The 18,948-nt window shown below is 22.6% G+C and overlaps 5 protein-coding genes across 5 annotated transcripts; all 5 read left to right on the top strand. All coding sequences in view use genetic code 6, as the record gives it.

The window, feature by feature from the left end:
- Positions 1-85: 85 nt before the first annotated feature.
- On the top strand, positions 86-2,342 carry TTHERM_00999020 (hypothetical protein; the record flags this gene model as incomplete). The annotated part of the gene is made up of 3 exons (XM_001030913.4): positions 86-745; positions 823-1,046; positions 1,355-2,342. The coding sequence occupies 3 exons, from the start codon at positions 86-88 to the stop codon at positions 2,340-2,342; spliced, it is 1,872 nt and encodes a 623-aa protein (XP_001030913.4).
- Positions 2,343-3,592: 1,250 nt separating this feature from the next.
- Positions 3,593-5,440, top strand: TTHERM_000999019 (peptidase C65 otubain protein; the record flags this gene model as incomplete). Its single annotated transcript, XM_012798244.1, has 3 exons — positions 3,593-4,378; positions 4,765-4,940; positions 5,050-5,440. 3 exons carry the CDS (start codon positions 3,593-3,595, stop codon positions 5,438-5,440), a joined length of 1,353 nt encoding a protein of 450 aa, XP_012653698.1.
- Positions 5,441-5,729: 289 nt separating this feature from the next.
- Positions 5,730-6,419, top strand: TTHERM_00999000 (GNAT family acetyltransferase; the record flags this gene model as incomplete). Its single annotated transcript, XM_001030911.1, has 1 exon — positions 5,730-6,419. One exon carries the CDS (start codon positions 5,730-5,732, stop codon positions 6,417-6,419), a length of 690 nt encoding a protein of 229 aa, XP_001030911.1.
- Positions 6,420-7,225: 806 nt separating this feature from the next.
- TTHERM_00998990 (scramblase family protein) lies at positions 7,226-8,107 on the top strand (the record flags this gene model as incomplete). The annotated part of the gene is made up of 1 exon (XM_001030910.1): positions 7,226-8,107. The coding sequence occupies one exon, from the start codon at positions 7,226-7,228 to the stop codon at positions 8,105-8,107; it is 882 nt and encodes a 293-aa protein (XP_001030910.1).
- An 879-nt stretch (positions 8,108-8,986) lies between these two features.
- Positions 8,987-18,796, top strand: TTHERM_00998980 (transmembrane protein, putative; the record flags this gene model as incomplete). The annotated part of the gene is made up of 14 exons (XM_001030909.2): positions 8,987-9,053; positions 9,160-9,900; positions 9,966-10,088; positions 10,149-10,579; positions 10,691-11,162; positions 11,229-11,660; positions 11,794-12,162; positions 12,219-13,148; positions 13,213-13,649; positions 13,771-14,451; positions 14,900-15,979; positions 16,045-16,248; positions 16,338-16,690; positions 16,756-18,796. 14 exons carry the CDS (start codon positions 8,987-8,989, stop codon positions 18,794-18,796), a joined length of 8,361 nt encoding a protein of 2,786 aa, XP_001030909.2.
- Positions 18,797-18,948: the final 152 nt, after the last annotated feature.

Raw genomic sequence — 18,948 nt, 5'->3', positions numbered from 1 at the left:
AGATAATATATAAAGAAAGAATTATTAATTAATAAAAGCAAATACATTCAATAATAAGAAGATTATTTGATTATTAGATATTCTAATGAGTAGTGCAGAGATAACTAGTTTAATTGACATAATATAGATAGTAAGTGTATTAGAAACCGATTTATAACAGTAGATTGAAAAAATTAAAAAAAATTGGTAAATATTTAGTGTTTAGGTATGTGAAGATACTTCTAATACTAGTTAAAAAATAATTCCAAAAGTAAATAACCTAAAATTTAAAACTATTATTTATTTAGCAAACGATGATAATAGCTTTTACAGAGTAGTATTTATTTACTACCTAATTAATTTGTTTGCTCATGGTTAATAGCAATAGATCGAAAACTTTATAAGAACCATTTATTAGTTTATTGAAAGTAATCAAGAAAATATCCAACTCTATTAATAACTTTAGGAGTTAGATTAAATTTTTAAATCAAGTGCAGTTCGATTTATTGCCTTCTTGAATAAATGGAGGCAGTAAGAGAAATAAAATGTAATTTCTGATATTTTAAATGACTTCTCTACATAAAATATTTTAGATTTTATCACTGTTGTGATTTGCAAAAAATTATTTTTAGTTTGCTTTGAAAAAAGTGGACTATTAGAGATTTTTGAAGGATAAGATAAATGTAAATAGAAAGAAGAGATTGAAAAAAATCTACTAGAATTAGAGAGAAAAATCAATTTTTAAATAGTTAGCTTAGCATCTGAAGTAATAATTCATATAATATATTCATTTGCCTAATTAAATTTATTTTTTTTAATGTAATTAATTCTTTTCTAAAAAAGACATTTTAATCAAACATCGATATCTATTTTGTTGATGGTGGATAATTCAAAGAAACTTTGACATTTACTCCATTTGTAAACTAAGTTAAAGAAGATAATAAAATAAATATCCTTTTTTCAAATGGTAATAATTATATTTTGTTGGAGAAGGACATAAAAAGATTAAGCTTAGAAAAATTTGATCGCAGGACTTTAGAAAATTAAATGATATATTTAAGTTCTATGTAATTTTTAACTAATTAATTAATTTTAAAATCTATTTTTATAAATTTAATTTTCTTAAAATTATTATTTTGTTTAATAAGCTATTTAAAATCATTACATTTTTTAAAAAATTTCACTGAAAGATTTTTCCAATTAGAAAACAAACTTGCTTTTACAATTTTTATGAACAAAAAAATTACTTTTTTAGGATTATTTTAATTTTAAAATAGCAAAACAAGATTAATTAGATTTTTATTAAAAATAAAACAAATAAATAAACAAACAATATTTAATTCTTTAATAAATATAATTTTTAAAATAAAAATAGATAATAATAATAAAGTGATGATTTTTCATAATCTTAAAAGCTTGATACGTGTAAAGGCTGTAATAAAATTAAATAATGTCTTTACATAGAATATTAATACCGTTGCTAGGATTGCATCAATACTTATTACTACTAAAAATAAGAAGTTTAACAAATAAATCAAGATAATTAATAGCTTCTTCAAAATGAAAATAAAAAAATGTATGAAATGTTTAAGCAAGCAGCCTATATAATCTAGAGAAAATAATCTTAGCCTTAGTAAGTTTTCAATCAAGCAAATCAAGTACATTCCTAAAACATAAATAATTTTGATAATTAAAATCCTTATTAATAAATTAATAACATGTAATATTCTGGAACATATTTTTTTCCTTAATAATAACCACAATAATAATAACAATCATAACCACAATAATAATAATAATAGCGAGAACAATCAAGATAAGTACCTTAATAATATCAATAAATTCAATAATAATATTAACAAAATTAATATTAATAACAAATTTAAAACTAATAGTTAAATTAACAAGGTTAAGCTTAAAGGTATTATTAAAATTAAGGACCAAATTAGCTTATGAATAGGTTATAGGAATAAGAATAACACTAAAAATTTAATTAACCTTTGTAGTAAAATAATAACAATTTTTAATTTTAAAGATAAGCACACTAAATTTAAGGACAAAACTAATAATATTATTAATAATAAGGCATTTAATAATAAAGATAAAATTAGAATTATTAATCATATTAGTAGCGACCATAATAAAATTAACCTTAAAATTAACAGAATTGTTTTAATTAATAATAACAAATTTAAAATTAAGCATACAATCCATTCAATCCATAACCTAATTAGCAAAATTAAGTATTGAGTAATATTCCTGGTTAATAACATTAATTTTATTTTGCTAAAAATGTAAAAGAGGCTTCTTTTTAACAAAAGCAATTTAAAATTACGAATTAAGGTAATAATCAGTAGAATTGAATAATTTTTATTTTTAATATAAAATCAAAATTTTATTTTGCTTCAAAATATTTTATGTTTGTTTGTTTGTTTGTTTCTTTATCTGTTGCTATTTAGCACGATTTATATAATTAATTAACTTTATTTCAAACTTTATTTTATTATATATCACCATCAGTCAGTAGTGATAATTCTTATATTATTTTTTGGATTTCTCCCAAGATTTTTTTAGATTGATCCATCGTCTGAAATTAAGAATAATTGTTTAAAATATTTTTGAAATTTTATTATAGCTTTTGTATATATTTATTTATTTATGAATTAAAAATTTCTCTAATTATTATTTTAAATTCATCTTCTCAAATATTATTTTTTACTTTAAAAAAAAAACTTTCACTAAATTTAATTTCTCAAAAGCTAATTCTTTGAAAACAAGAAATCAGAGAAAGAAGTGAAGATTTATAACCTTATTAAATCAAGTTACTAAGTATTACAGTAAAAAAATAATAATCACCATCTCAACCTTCGAGAGAAAATCTATGGCACTATATGTCATCCATGCTTTTTGCCAAGAAAGAGAGATTTATTTTTGCTAAAAAATCATTTGTTTCCATCTCCCCCATTTTGAATTGAACGAATAAAAAAATAATAATAAAGCAAGATATTTCAACAAGTATCGTAATTCCTCGATAATTAGGCATTCCGAATTACGGATTTCTGTGTATCCGAGAGGTGAATTATATATATTATTTTTAATAATACATTTTATTATTATTATTTTTAAACCCTCTGTTAAACGCTTATATAAAATTACATTTGGATTTTACTATAAAAATACATTATAATGTAGATTCTATTGTGTTTAATAAAGATCATATTCCTAAATTAGTCTTTTTTTTAAAAATTATTAAATAATATAATAAATGATATCAGATTTTATTTTTTCTTCAAATTAATATTCTAATAACTAATTCACTAATTATTTACAAAACAATTAAAATAGGTGAAAAGAAAATATTTAATTCATAGTATTATATCAATACAATATTTATCAAAAAGCTTAAACCATTTGTAAGCAAATAATTGGATATTATAAGTCTATCTATCAATTGAATAACTTAATTTGAATTAAATATATTTAGAAATAAATAACTATTGATTTACCTAGTAAAATACTCTATCAATCATTATGATTAATTTACTTATTTATTTATTCATTCATTCTTTTTTTGTATTAGTAAAAGGTTTTGAAAAAGTAAAAATAATCATAAATGCACTCATCTCCAAGTTATCCTCAATAATTAGATTCAAATTAAGGTTTGAAATTAATTGATAAATATGAAATGAAATAAATTATTGCAAAAGACGCGAATTACATAAAGATTTAATAGTTGGTTAATGATGATGATTTTTAGAATAAAATTTATCATTTAGATGAAGCTCTAGAATAATCAAAATATGGGAATTATAATTTAAAAATTAGTGAAACTTAAGGGTATAGATATTATAACAATAACATAAAATCGGAAGTGAAGAAAATATTAGTATAATTTCCCTATCTTATAGATGTAAGAGGTGATGATAATTGCTTTTATAGGTCTGTAATATTGAGTTTTCTTTTGCAATTATTTAAGCCTAATGAAATTTAAATGTATCCAGAATTTTAAATAAAAGCAATTCAGAGGTTGATCCGTTAAGTTGAAAATCTAGAAAACTGTATTAAAAAAAATGAAATGAACTTACCTTACAAAATTTAAAACACACAAATAATAGACTTAAAAAACTTATTTTTGAATCATATTAATGGATTTTTAGAGGAATTCTTTACAGGAAAAAATATATTAGATAGTATAATAGAAACTTTAAATATCTCTAATCACTTTGATTTTTCATGTGTTATAATTTGCAGATACATGATATTTAAACAGTTTTTATTGCACAAATCAAATCCATCGCTGAATCAATTTAGGGACTAAGATGTTATAAACCATATTCATCAGTTGTTATTAAGCTATGGAACCCAGGCAGAAGATATGATCATCAAACTTGCTGCTGAAGTAATTGTTTTATTTTTAAGCATAATAAAATTTCCAATAAATTTATTTTAAAAAATAAAATATGCATAAATTTTATGAATTAAAAAATATTTCAAAAGTAAAATTTTATTAGAAATTTAGTTTCAAACATAATTAATCACTTTAAAAAAACATTAAAAACTCTTTAATTGAACCTTTAAAAATCTTTTTTATTGAAATTTATAGATTATTAATGAATTGATTTTAAAAGAAAGTATTTTAATAAAATATTTACAAAAATTGTTATTAATTTCAAATAGCTAGCTAGTTTTTTAGCATAAATATTAAATTTATTTTATGGAAAAAATAATATTTTTAAACTTATTTATGAAATAATTTGTTTATTTATTAATTAATTAATTAATTAGGCTTTCTAGTGCAATTTAATAGTTTAGAATCTGTATAATGAAGGATCAAATATTATAAATAGTTAGCTAATATTTTAACCTTTATCTTAGTAGAGTTAAATAATTTTAAATGTACCTGTACTCTACACCAATGGGCATTATATGTGCTTAGTTGATTAAGACATTTTAAAGAAAGGGTAGATTACTTAACATTTAGATTTTAAAAATATTTAAATACTTCTAAGAAAAAAAAGATCTTTTATACATACTATTATGTTTACTAATTTATTTTTTTAACCTTATTAGACCAATCCTTTAAGAAAATGTTTTATCTCAAAAACCAATGAACTATTTGGAGGAATCTAAATAATAAAGTTAAAAATGTTATAATTACTTTCCTAAGAGCTAAGATGAAATGAAAGATATTTTCTAAAATTAATGTTTAAAAAATAATGAAAAAAAGATAAATTTTTATAAGAAAAATGATTATTGCTTTTCTCCACATTCAAATGGAAAATAAAATACACCAAAATATAAACTAAAGAATATAAAATATAAAGAATTTACTTTCATGATTTGCACTGAATGTTAAGAATAAATTTAAAAAGAAAAATAATAGTTATAAGAAAAATCCATTAATTATTTTTATTTAGAAGATTTTAAAGTAGTCCTCGAATATAATTCTTTAATAAATTGAAAATCTAAATTGATTGCAATATTTTATTAACAATTCAACAGCTACTTATTACAAACAATAATCTTTTAATTTATATTCAAGTATGTTAAGCAAAATTAAAATATAAACAAACCTTTTTCAATAATCCTTTAATATTTAGTTTTAATATCAACAAATATTTTTCTTTTTAGTAATTAATAACTTATTTTATTTCATTCATAATCAAAAATCAAATAAATCTGAATTGATACAAAAATTATGCTAAACTGTTAATTATTTCATCAAAAAAGTAAATTAACATAAAAAATATATGCAAAAAATAAATAGTATTAAGTATTAGGTTTTGGAAGCTAAGTATATAAAAGCTACAATAGACTGTCTAAATCAAGTAAGAAACCAGGCTGGGACATTTAATCATGAATTAGGGTATAAGGAATAAATTAAGAGTGAAGAAAACACTATATTTATGTAGTATCCTGATGTTTGCTGTTCAACTATTATAGCTTTAGATACATAAAAAGAAGATTATGTTTGCGGAATTTTAGCTGGATTAGATTTTTGTCATTATACCTAAATTTTAAGGAAATAAGCCTCTGATAGCTTTATGAATGAAAAGAATTAAATGGCATTGAAGCTTGTAGAACCATTAATTGCACTTAATTACTAAAAGGGTGAAAGCTTAGTAGCAATGAACTTAGGTGTAAGATCAGAATATGAGAATCTTAAAATTGGGTCAAATCTATTGAGGTTATTGATAGAAAGAGCTTCAGAACTGAGATATAGCATAATTACTGGGATAACTTATAATCCTATTGCAACGCATGTGTTTTAAAAAAATAATTTTTAAATATGTAGCTGCTTTGATATGAGCAAATCAAATCTTGATGAAGAAATTAAAAAGAGGATAAAACATAAAGATTTGTATCTTTTAGGGATTTTAATTTAAAATAATATATCAAATATTAAAATTCCATAAATTCTTTAAAAACCTAATATTTGAAAATCAAATATATATTTCTATATATATATTCACATTTGCTTATGGATTTAGTCTAATTTTTAGTTTTATATCTTTTTCCAGCCATCTATCTATCTATCTATCTATGTATCTATCTATGTATCTATCTATCCATAGCTATATCCATTCATTAAATATTAAAATTTAAATAGTTTTTTAGATTGTAATATTAATCAGTAATTTATTAAATATGTTGAAAATGATTAAGTAACTAAAAATTATAAAAAATATTTAAAAAAATAAAAAATTAAATATATTCTGATCTATCTGAAATAATTGCTTAAAGTCTAAAAAAAATAATTAAAAAAAGAAAAATTACATTTACATTTTAATGAAATTTAGATTAAAATAATTTTTAAAATGTTATGATAATCATTTAAATATCGTTAAACTTATAGCTTCTTTCAAGTTCAATTTTTGTTTTATTTTGATTTTCTGATTTAGGATTAATATTTTTTAAACTGTAACTTTATTCTAGACTAGTGCTATTTAGTTATTAATTACAGTAAAATATAAACTATCCCTTATAGCAAGTATCTTTTTATTTTAATTATATGTGTTGAAATAGATAAAGATTTTTGAATTTAGTAAATATCGAATTGAAAAATTAATTAATATTTTTAGTTTTCTGATTAATCCTAAAAAGGAATTTACATAATTTTAAATGAATAAAATATATTTAAAACCTAAAAGCAACCTTTGAAATAATCAAGAATTTTAATATTATCCTAAAATAAACAAAAACAGTATAAATAAATTACCTCTAAAAAATAAAAGAATAAAGAAAAATGAATTAATATAAGGTTAATCAGTATACTTATGATCTGCAAGATTTAAATCATAATAATTTACCTTCAGCTCTAGATGAATTCATGAATGGATTAAATAAATCTATTTCTGTATATATTTATCAAAAGTTTGACGTTGAAACAGCCTTTTTGTGTGTAGCTCCTAGGAAGTATAAAATATATGGTGAGGATGAATAAAAAAAGATGATCAGCAACAAACCACTTGTCTATGCAAAAGAAAGAAGTAATTGTCTTTGCAGAAACTGCTGTCCTGGAGATTTTCAACCTTTTAAGATGAATGTTTATGAGAAGCTGCATATCAAGGATGAAATTAAAAATGAGTTTAAGGTAGATTAAAACTCAAATTGCTTTATTTAGTTAGTGAGATAATTTAGGTGTACAATTTGCTGTTTTTTCAGACCTTTCATGAATGTTTCTATAAGGACTTAAAACGGTTCTTTCTAATTTATTGGTAAAATCAAAGATCCTATAAAGCTTTGTCCCCCAAGAGAATGGTTTAATACAGGAGTTGATGTTCATGATTCAAATGATAATTTAGTTTACATTATAGAAGTATCTGAATTTAAGTGTGGCACATTTTGTAGTTCTTGCTGCTGCTCAGCCTGCCAGGAAGTAAGATTTCATATCTTATCACCGCATGATAGAAATATAGTAGGATATATTGAAAAAAAAGCTACTGATTGTGTCAAAAATGCATTAACAGGAATGTCAAATTTTAAAATTATTTTTCCAGAAGGCATAATTTATGAATAAAAAGTTTTGTTGTTAGCAGCAACCTTTTTCATATAGTCATAGATGTTTATTGAATCGCCTGGGGAACAATCAGAAGATGTAGATGATATTTTAGAAATTTTAGGATGAATTAAACAAAAAAAATAAATTAAAAATAAATAGTAAAAAAAATTTAGTAACAAAATAAAATCTTTTCACTAAAAAAAATAAAATTATATTTTTTGCTAAATGAATGATTAAGAATAATTTATTATTATTGTTTGCAATTTATATTAATGAAAGTAAAGCTAATTTGCATATGCATTAATTTCTTAAATAAATCTTAAAGTGACTCATCAATAAATCTTTAAAAATAGATTTTAGAATTTTAATTTAATGAAAATTAATCTTTAAAAAGATAAAATATTTTTTGAATTTTAATTAAATTATTAACATTTAATTAAAAATAATTAATTATAAGCTTATGAATGCATTTATGAATTAAAATAGATACAAAGCTTTAAAACAAAAATGTTTGTAATTTAGTCTATTAAACATTAGGAAATTCAAAAAAGTAATAAATAATAGTAAGGAATAGATGATTTGTTTTAATAATGGCCTTAATTTATAAAAAAACATATAAATTAGTACAATTTATAAATGTATTTTGTTTATTTATTGAAAAATTGTATTTATGTTTGCGTTCAATCAATTAATCAAAGCTAAGACTAATTATTAACAATTTAGTTTTTATATGTAAAGAACTAATTAATTATTCAATATATATCAACTAATTTGTATCGCATTTATTTATTTAAAAGGGAAGAATTAAAGATAAAGAAAAATTAAATAGGAAAATGTAGAAAGAAGCATATAATTATTTTTTTAAGCTACTCTTATTCTTTCTGTATTTATTTAGTATTAGTTCCTCAAATATCAACATCGTGCTATCAAGCACAGTCAATTATATTAATAATAATTGCTTAATTTAATAATTTAATAATGTTTTGTCTTGTTATCAATGCTAATATGGATATTTTACTTATAATGGAACTTGTATATAACTTCCATCTGATTGCTCAGGAGCTATATATAGGTAATTTTTTACATTTTTTATTGTAAATAAAAAGAAATATGAATTTAGTTTAAAAATTTCTACAATATTTAAAAATAATACTTATTAATATTAATATTCAGTTTAGGTAGTTCGACTATTTAATGCAACAATAGTATAAAATACATTTATTCAAATGGTAATTTTTACAAGTGTGATATCAATTGTTAGGATTGTAGATTAAATAGTGATCAGGATGGAGTTTCATGCTATATTTGTAACGAAAAATATTTTTTTGATTCAACTAAGCAGCTATGCATAATACCTATTTAGAATTGTCAAGTATTTTAAGGCAGCCTTGTAAATTCTGCAATGTTTTATACTTGTTAGCAGTGTTATAAAGGATATATATAAGATTCAACAAACTCAAATTGCATCAGTTGCTAAAGTTTACTTTAAAACTAATAGTGTATTGAATGCAATTATGTGTAGTAATAGATTCAATGCTCAAGATGCTAGTCTGGGTATTACTTAAATACTGAATTTTAATGTGTAAAGTGTTCTCTTAATTGTGTTGAGTGTAACTTTGGGACAATATATTTTTAAGATATTTTTACTTAGAAACGCTCCTCCTAAACAAGAGAGTATTGTACCAGATGTTAATAGTATCACGGTTTTAACATTGACGGGATATCTTGTGTTTACTGTGGATAAAATAATGAAATATGCTATTACTAAGCATATTCTAGTATAATACCATCAAATTATGCTGTTTATACTGTTTCTCCTTTCTTCAGAGTATTAACATAAGCTTAAATAAAATCATATAAGGTTTCTTTTTAATTAATTACTCAATATCCATGCCCGAATAAATGCATTGTCACAACAGGTAACATTATTATTAATGCATGATTTATATATAAATGTCTTAAAAACTTTTAAAAAAATATATAGACAGTACCTATTGTATAGATGACCCTCTTTAATAACTTAACTAATGTATTCTTTGTACAAGTGTCTATTAAAGCTTAAACTCTACTGAATCTTTTGGATATTGCAGTAAATGTAACAGCTCATGTAAGTTTTCTTTTTTTTGAGAGTAATTCCAAATTTATTACATAAATACAATTTTAATAGTTTAAATGACAACAGAAGACTCTGTTTATAAAAGCAAATGTGTCTTAAAAAACTGTAACGATCAGTGCTCAGAATGTATAAATGATCTTTAAAGTGGAAATTAAATATGCTAATAATGCTAGCCAACAGGAAATGCTGACTTACAAAATATAAATGACTTAACATAATTATAAAATATATTGAGTACTATAAATCAAAAAATAGATCGTCCACTGATTCTTGTAAAAGAATAATTTTTAAGAAATGCAAATTACTGTGTTCCTTGCAAAATAGGTTGTTCATCATGCTTTGTTTCAGATAAGATAAACGGGTATTTTACAAATCCTGGACTGGATTAACAAATATAAAATTACCCAATGTATTAAATAATAAAAAAGTTTCCTATGATATTTAATGGTATCCCAGTAGATTTTACACAATCATCACAGCAGGTAAAAATAACCATTTTAATTAGATTTTAATAAAAATTTATTTCTTAATTAAATTGAAATTATTCTTTCAAAAAGAAAATTTATACTAACAAAAATATATTAATGTAAAAGTATTTGAATAGAGTTCATTTATGCTCTCAGTGTGAAAGTGGATTTATGCTTAATTCAAAAAATTAGTGTGTTTTATAAGCAGATTAAAGCTCTTTTAATACATATTAAATCACTTTATCAGTATATATTTATCAAAATAATGGTCTCCTTTCAGATTAGTTAAATCAAGCATTAAGCTAATTAGAGAGTGAATTTGGTCTGTACTCATTTAATACTTTAGATGTAAATCAAGTTAATATTATAATTTAATTCGATGAAGCCACGTACATGGTTAACGAAAATATTTTCGTTAAATTTCATTTGATCAGAAACTATTTGGAAATCTTAAACAGATATATTTATCTGAATATCACATTTCAAGGAATGAAAACTGATTTTTAAAATACTACTATTATTATCAACTCATACATTTCTATTTTCAATTTCCATACAGTCACCTTTGTAGATCTGAGAATTTAAATTGCACAAGATAGTAAGCAGCTTTATTAATAATTTTAACAATAAATCTTTATTTATTAATTTTTTTACTTTAATAAAGAATAAATCTTTTTTGGAGACCTTGATTCATACTATTAAGTATATTTTGAAAGAGTTAGTTTTTTCTAAGATGTAAGTCAAGAGTATTTTGGTTTCTTAGCTCTAATGTCGAATATACAAAATTTTACCATGGATAGCTGTTCTTTTTAGGGTTTATATTTGAAAAATGATTAGTTCATTTAGTTTATAGATTATTAAATGTTTGATTCAAACTTTGAGAAATAAAATAAAGATTTTACCATTTATTTAAATCAATTAAATTTTATTCAGACTAGCTTCTAAAAGTGTTTTATTTCAACAGAATATATAGGACAGAATTATTTAGACTTCTAATTGTCATCATCAAATATTGATTTTTATGCTGATTTTTCAAATACTAATTCTAGTGTTAGTAACAATTGTTTCATCAGAATTAATTCAGTCTATCATCCAAGTAAATTAAAAAACCTTTTTTTGATTTGTCATCTAAATTTTAATTGATTATTGATATGTCTTACCAGGATATAAAGTTGATAATGAATAAATCAATCAGATAAATATGTTTTAATTTTATAATTATAAATTAGGGGATTTGGTTTATGCAGATAGAGTTATCAAAATTTTAAACAATACAATTACAGGAGCCTTTTAAAATTATGGTGGAGCTATTTTTGATATTCAGACTTTTGACTTGGTTATTATGGATTAAAATACAATTTTAAAAATAGAGGTTTAACAAATTTTATCTGCTGTTATTCTTTTTAGCTTTTATTAAGGTATAATTAGTAACACTGTGGTTGGAAGTATTTTAGCCAATGGTAGTGATTTTACACTTTTTGATTTAACTGGCCCATTAATTTAATACGACTTGTAATACTGTGTCCACATTTCAGTTAATATCACTAATTTTAAAAATATTGATCCAATCGAAACAAATACACCACTATTTAAACTAGGTAAAATTATATTTTTAATTCTTTTTGTAAAGTATTCTGTTAAATTTATAAATCAGATTCTATTAGCAACAACAACTATAAATTCATTTATATGAGTTAAATATCACTTTAAAATATATTTAACTCTGTTACACCTATTATAAATATCAATGGAGTTTACAAACTAGTAATTAATTAACTTTATTGGTAAAGCAATAAAACTAATTTCAATTGCTTGGTACAAGCTACTTCTTTAAAAATTAAGCTTAGAGAATTATATATTTATACTTTTAACTAGTAAAGATCAGCTTTTTATCTGTTCAGCTATTATTTGAGTGTGAAAAATATTGTTCTATCTCAAGATATAACTCAAGTATTTTAATACATTAATCATATGGTTGATAATATTTACTTTGAAAATTATTATGATGAATAAATTTTATCAATTTATAATGTTACAAATTGCTACACAAATAATGAGTGTTATACTGATGTCGATATTTGCAAATAAAATTTGTCTTCCAAAAGCTTAATTTATTTATAAAACTATACAACAGAATAAAATTTTACTAGGAACAACATCTTATATGATGGAGAAATATTTCTAATTGGACAAAATTATTACCCTATAAAAATTAAAGACATTTACATCAAAAAGACTAGGTTTTTAAGTCCATTTATTTTTATAAGCAATTTTCAAAGCTAAGTGTAAAAAATATTGATCGAAGATATTTATATAGAGGAATCTACTTTGGATGTTAATGCATTCTATAAATCGCTAATGACAAACAGTTTATTTTTAAGTGTAAACTCTAACTCTTCTTATGTAATAGTTAACAATTTTACCTTAAACAATGTCTTTTAAGCGTATAATCATAGTTCACTAGATTAGTAGATGATACAAATTTCTTCCAGCTAAACAAGTCTAATTTAAGTTTAATCTACGCTTCTCTACTCTAAATAGATAAATTATTAAATGAATATCAGTAAATATGTTCAATAATCAAGTAAGAAATTATTTTAAAATACTTTTTATTTTAAATAGTAATAATATATTTTTAATATTAAAAGCTCTTGATAGTCTTGTGTTATTTGGAAGATATGTAGATTTTATAGGATTTTAAGTTTATGTGAAAGACAGCTATTTTGAAAATATTCAATCATAAAGTGGAGGTATTGTAAGATTCTCTCCCAGCTCCATAATAGGAAATAATTTAATTTAATTTTAAAATATTACTGCAAATAATGTTTCTGTTTTAACAGTTGGAGGAGTGTTGCAAGTTTACACTGCTTACTTAGGTTAAGATGTTAAAGTTTTTATCTTTGATTGTAATTTTTAAATGATTTAAGCTAACTATTCTGGAGGATTGGCATATATTGAAAATTTAGGAAAAAGTATTAACATGAATATATCCAAAACTACCCTAGACACTATTTCTGCATATCAGACAAGCATATTAGAACTACATAACTAGGCACAGCACAAATTAAATCTGCAGGACGTTTTGGTAAATTTTGTTTTCATTTAATCAGAAATTATTTAAATTAAATAAAATTATTTCATTTTGCAAGTCACATAAAATTTTAATTGAACAAATTAAAAAAATTAATAATTTAAATAATAAATAGATAACAGAAAGATTTTAAGATACAGCTTCATAGTATTATAACTATAATAAGAATTCCTTGTTTTAGATAAATAATGCAAATGTTATATTCTATAATACCACAATTTTGCAAAATAAAGGTGCCATCATCTTGATTTAATCAACTTCAAGTCGTTTGAGAATCAGTAATTCATTAATAACATAAAATGAAGTTTATATGCAAATTTTAGATATGCAAAATGGAATTTTAGAACTTGATTCAACAATAATTTCATTCAATATCTTGCTATATAGTATTATTTAAGCCATACCAAATGACTAAAGATTCAAAGATATTTTAATTAATTGCAAATCTCCTATAAATTGTTCATATTGCAATTTAGTCATTTTATTAGATTCTAAAATTAATTCAAATTATATTGTTGGGTGTTCTGATTCTTATATGAATTTCGAAAGGAGTATAACATTAATAAAACGATGCTAAATTTATAATAACACAGTAGAAGGTTATCAATCAGATATTGAGGAGCAATCTATCTCAATTGTTAAATTTTCTTAAAAACAAAATTCTAATTACTCGTTCAATTTAATTCTACATTCTGATATCGAGCTCAATATTTTAACCAATATAACAAATGGAGTGGTCCAAGTCTCATCTGCAGGATTATTAGTTTATAACACAACATTTTAGTCTAACAATGCAGTAAATTATTTTACAAAAAATTATTTTTTACTTTTTATAATTATTAAATTTAATTTGATGTTTTTATTAATCATCATTTTACATTAATTTTCTATTTAATAAATAAACTTTAAGTCTAAATTACTTTTTAATCTAATACAAATTTCTATATTGAAAATAAAATTTTAAGAAAGATTTTGATTTTTTTAAGATTAAATAATTTAAGACATGACTTAAAAAGAAATTATTTTAATTTATAAATAATAATGCTAATAAAATAAACTATCACTATCTCTATGAATTTGTCTTTTTTAGTATATTAAAATAATGATTGAATAAATATATTCTGTCACTACAAGTTTGATATTTCATGAATATTTTTAAATTCTGCTTTTTAATTTCTTGGTTTTCTTCAAACTTACTTTTTTAAGTGAAAAAATTAATTAGTTATTTATTAAATAAATAAAAGGGATCAGGAGGTGGTATTTATTTTGGATATTAAACTTCTCAAGATAGCACTTAGTCTACAAAAAGATCTTTGGAATAAACTCAAATAAATTTTGAAGATGAATATTAAAATAGGTTTTTATAAGGTGACCAAACTGTAAATATAATTGACTATGATAGCTACTATTTAGGATAAGTATTAAATTATGTAGAATTTGATTAGAGAGATCTTAATTACTATAAGTCAATTTAATTACTGGATCCTTCACCATTAGAAGTGATTGGTTAAAGTACTATAAATAATTAATACCTTGAAATATTTTCGCACTAAAATACAACAGAAGTATTGATTATTGATAAGTCTATTTTTTCTAATAATTATGCAGCTTCTACAGGTGGAGCAATAAATTTTGTGAGCTGTTAAGAAATTTAGAAATGCAAATTTGTGTTATATGATTCTAATTTCACAAATAATGCGGCAAGAATAAATTCTCCTGCTGTAAATAGCTTGAATCATATACCTACACTTCGCAATAACTTCGCTAGCTTGAATCATATAAATAATGATCTTAAGGAAGATTATAATGTTGCTTCTTTCAACATAGCTCCTAATCATATCAAAGTTAATTTTAATGGTACAAAAGATATTTATTCTCTAAGAATTGCTTCAGGTGAAACTCAAGAGAGCGGCTTAGTAGTTGAATTATACAGCATTTTAAATGAACAAATAGTGTATACTTCAATTGATACACTCCCTTCTTGTTAGCTTTATTTTGGTGATACTAAGATGGTTGCTGATTATAATGTAACCTCCAATAACTTAGTATTCAATCCGTTTTAGCTAACTTACTAACCAGGAAAAAAAAAGTAATTAACAATATCATGTTCTAGTGTAAAAGTTCCTTATATTGATGGCAACGGTGTTGTAATTAATTAAAACTATATGACTTATGAAAAAGTATTAGAAGTAGAATTTAAAAATTGTAGTTAAGGAGATATTTATTTGTTTGATAAGTAAATATGCTCCTAATGTAACAAAGGTAGTTATACATTTGATATTCCAGAAAAAGCTATTTGCTAAGTTTGCCCTATGGGAGCATATGTAATTATTTAATTAATAAATAAATTATTTTATTTATATATTTAATTGATATTTACTTTAAAAAGTGTGCAGGTGGAAATAAAATTTAGCTTTAAAAAAGCTATTGGAATGATAAAAAAAATTCCCCTTCTATAGTTATACAATGCTCTTAAAATCTGGATAATTGTATTGGTGAAGTAGATTCTAATGGAAATACACTTCCGGTAAACCCATTTACACCTTGCTAATTAGGACATATTGGTGCTTTATGCGAATAGTGTGATATAAGAGTAATTTAGTTTGATTTTTTATTTGTAATTTAAAAAACACACTCCTCATCCATTCATATTTATTCATTTTATTTTAAAATTAAATAAAGGCAACTAAAACTGATAAAAAATATTTTTAAAATGGAAATTATGAGTGTGGAGACTGTGATAGCCCACAAATAATTTATATAAAAATATCTTTTGTGTTACTTGGATGCTTTATTTTTGCTATAATTACAGTCTATGCAATTGTTTCTGAAGTAAAAAATAAAATATTAAAGTCAGCCTTTAAAATTATGGGAATTCTTTTGCTTGGAACGAATTCTCAATATTTTCAAGTTTCATCCTCTCTTTTCAAGATATTTATCAATTATGCTTAGATTAACTTTATAATCTACACTTTAAAATTAAATAATCCTGGATATGTAACTGAAGTTATATAATCAATCATATCACCTTTTAAGTAATAATTTTGCTATCATATAAGTGAACTAACTTATTAAATTTATTTATATGTTTTTAAAATAGATTCTTGGAAACAGGTTTTGATTGCGCATTAAGTTATGCTTTTTCTTTGGATATCATTTACGTTAAGGCATATGGATACTGCTTACTTCCCTTATTCTATTATGCTATTATCATATTCTTACTTTGCATAATAGAAATAATTCATAAAAAGCTAATCAAAGCTTATTATTTTTATATTTCTGGCTTTTTTGTAACACTTTTTACTATTCCTTCTGTGGTTTAGTATTTGGTTTTAGTACTTTCATGCAGACAAATAGGTGCATAAAAATACATAACAGCTGATGTGTCATTGTTATGCTATACCTCTCAGCACGTGGAATATATTAAGAAGCTCCTTATACCTTCTATTGTGGTGTATGTATTTGTAGTTCCATTAGCTATGGTCACCTTTCTTTACTTCAATAAGCACAAACTACAAAATAATATTTTTGAGTTAAAGTTTGGGTTTTTATATAGGGAATATAAAGCTATAGTTTTCTATTGGGAAATCATTCGTTTAGTAATTAAGGTGATCATTTATTCAGTCATCAGCATTTGGGATGAAAATGTTCAGGCTAAGGCTCTTTTTAGTATTTTAATGCTTATTATTTACTAGCACGCCCTTAACAAAACGTAACCATTCAAAAATGATAGACTGAATTTCCTAGAGGGAATCTCTACTAGCTTCAATATATTTTCCATTTTCATAGCATTATTTTGCAAGATAGCTGATTCTATTTTCTTTACTTATTTTGGATTTTCTTTAGTTATTGGCTTAAATATAATTTTTTTAACTTACCTAGGAGTTGATTTTTATAAAATATACAAAAACGGATTCAATCAATTTGGTTAATTAATCAAAAAATGCTTCAAAAAAAGTTTGAATATGCCATAGATTTAAAAAGAAGAAAAAGTTGAAAAGAAATTGTCTTAAAGCTAATTGGTCGCTATTTAAAAATGGTTCTATTTGAAGACTTTTGTTTTAGTCTATATTTAATTAAAAAAGATCAGAATCCCTGTTTAAATATATTCAGAAGAAGTTTTCTTCATATATAATAAGATAAAAAAGATAATACCTTTGATGACTATAGAATAAATATAAAAAGAGATGGCATGTTAAATAAATGAAAACATGAAGCAGAATGGATACTGCGTGCTTAAAATTGAAAGCAATTCATCTTGTTTTATTAACAAATTAATAGAATAAAATGCTAAAAATCTAATCAACTTTAGTCTATCTGATCATTTATGCAACCTCAAAAATTTTTATGACTTGCAAAATGCGCATGGAGACAGATAAGCTATTTTTGAAGGCAACACAGTAATTGGTAAAGAGATAACATTGAATGAAGAAAACTAATAAGTCAGATTTAGAATGAGTGACAAAAAAGCAAAGACTTTATCAAATATGCAGAACGTTGATTTCAATTTACTTATTCAATAAGATATAAAAAATGAAAATAATTGCGATTACTATATAAAACAATAAAAATATAGCAAGTAGAGATCTTTATTACACTCTGTTTCTGTTGATTAGAAACTTGAAGAAACTTATAAATAAAGAAGATTGTACGAAAGCAGTACTCACTCAAAAAATAGTCAAGAGAAATTCCTCAGTAATTAAGGTGAGTTTGAAAAAATTAATTCTTTGGAAGAAGACTATGAGTAGGAAAATGATCAAAAATTAGTGGAACTAGCTTAGATTGATATAAATTTTGCATCAAATTAAAATAAAATAGCATAGAGTTAATAAAAAACTCATAGTGATACAACTCCACAAAGCAATTAAAGTAATAATATTTAGTCTAGCAACATTGAAAATAATAAATCGAGTATTTATTCAAATTCTAATTTTAGAGTGTTAACATCTCCATTATATAATTCAGGACATTCTTTGACAGATAAATTTAAAAACCATAAAACTGATCCATCAAATTAAACAAGAAGATAAACATGTGATAACAAATGTATAAAGATGTAAAAAGGAGATACTCCAGTTAATGAGGAAAATTTAGAAGAAGTAATAAATTTTAATAGTGATGATGATTATGATGATTTATGATCAGTGTTAATTCCAAATCCAAATAAAGTTCATTTATTAACATTTTTAAACAAATTAATAAGATAAGTGATGAATAAATATTTTTCTAGATATATTATTTTTTATGAAAAACAAATGTATTGATCAATGATTTTAAATATTAGCCATAATCA

The sequence above is a fragment of the Tetrahymena thermophila genome (genome assembly GCF_000189635.1).
Source record: "Tetrahymena thermophila SB210 genomic scaffold scf_8254595, whole genome shotgun sequence".
NCBI classification, from domain to species: Eukaryota; Ciliophora; class Oligohymenophorea; order Hymenostomatida; family Tetrahymenidae; genus Tetrahymena; species Tetrahymena thermophila.
Note: the sequence above shows the minus strand (reverse complement) of the source record. Positions and strands in the feature narration are given on the sequence as shown.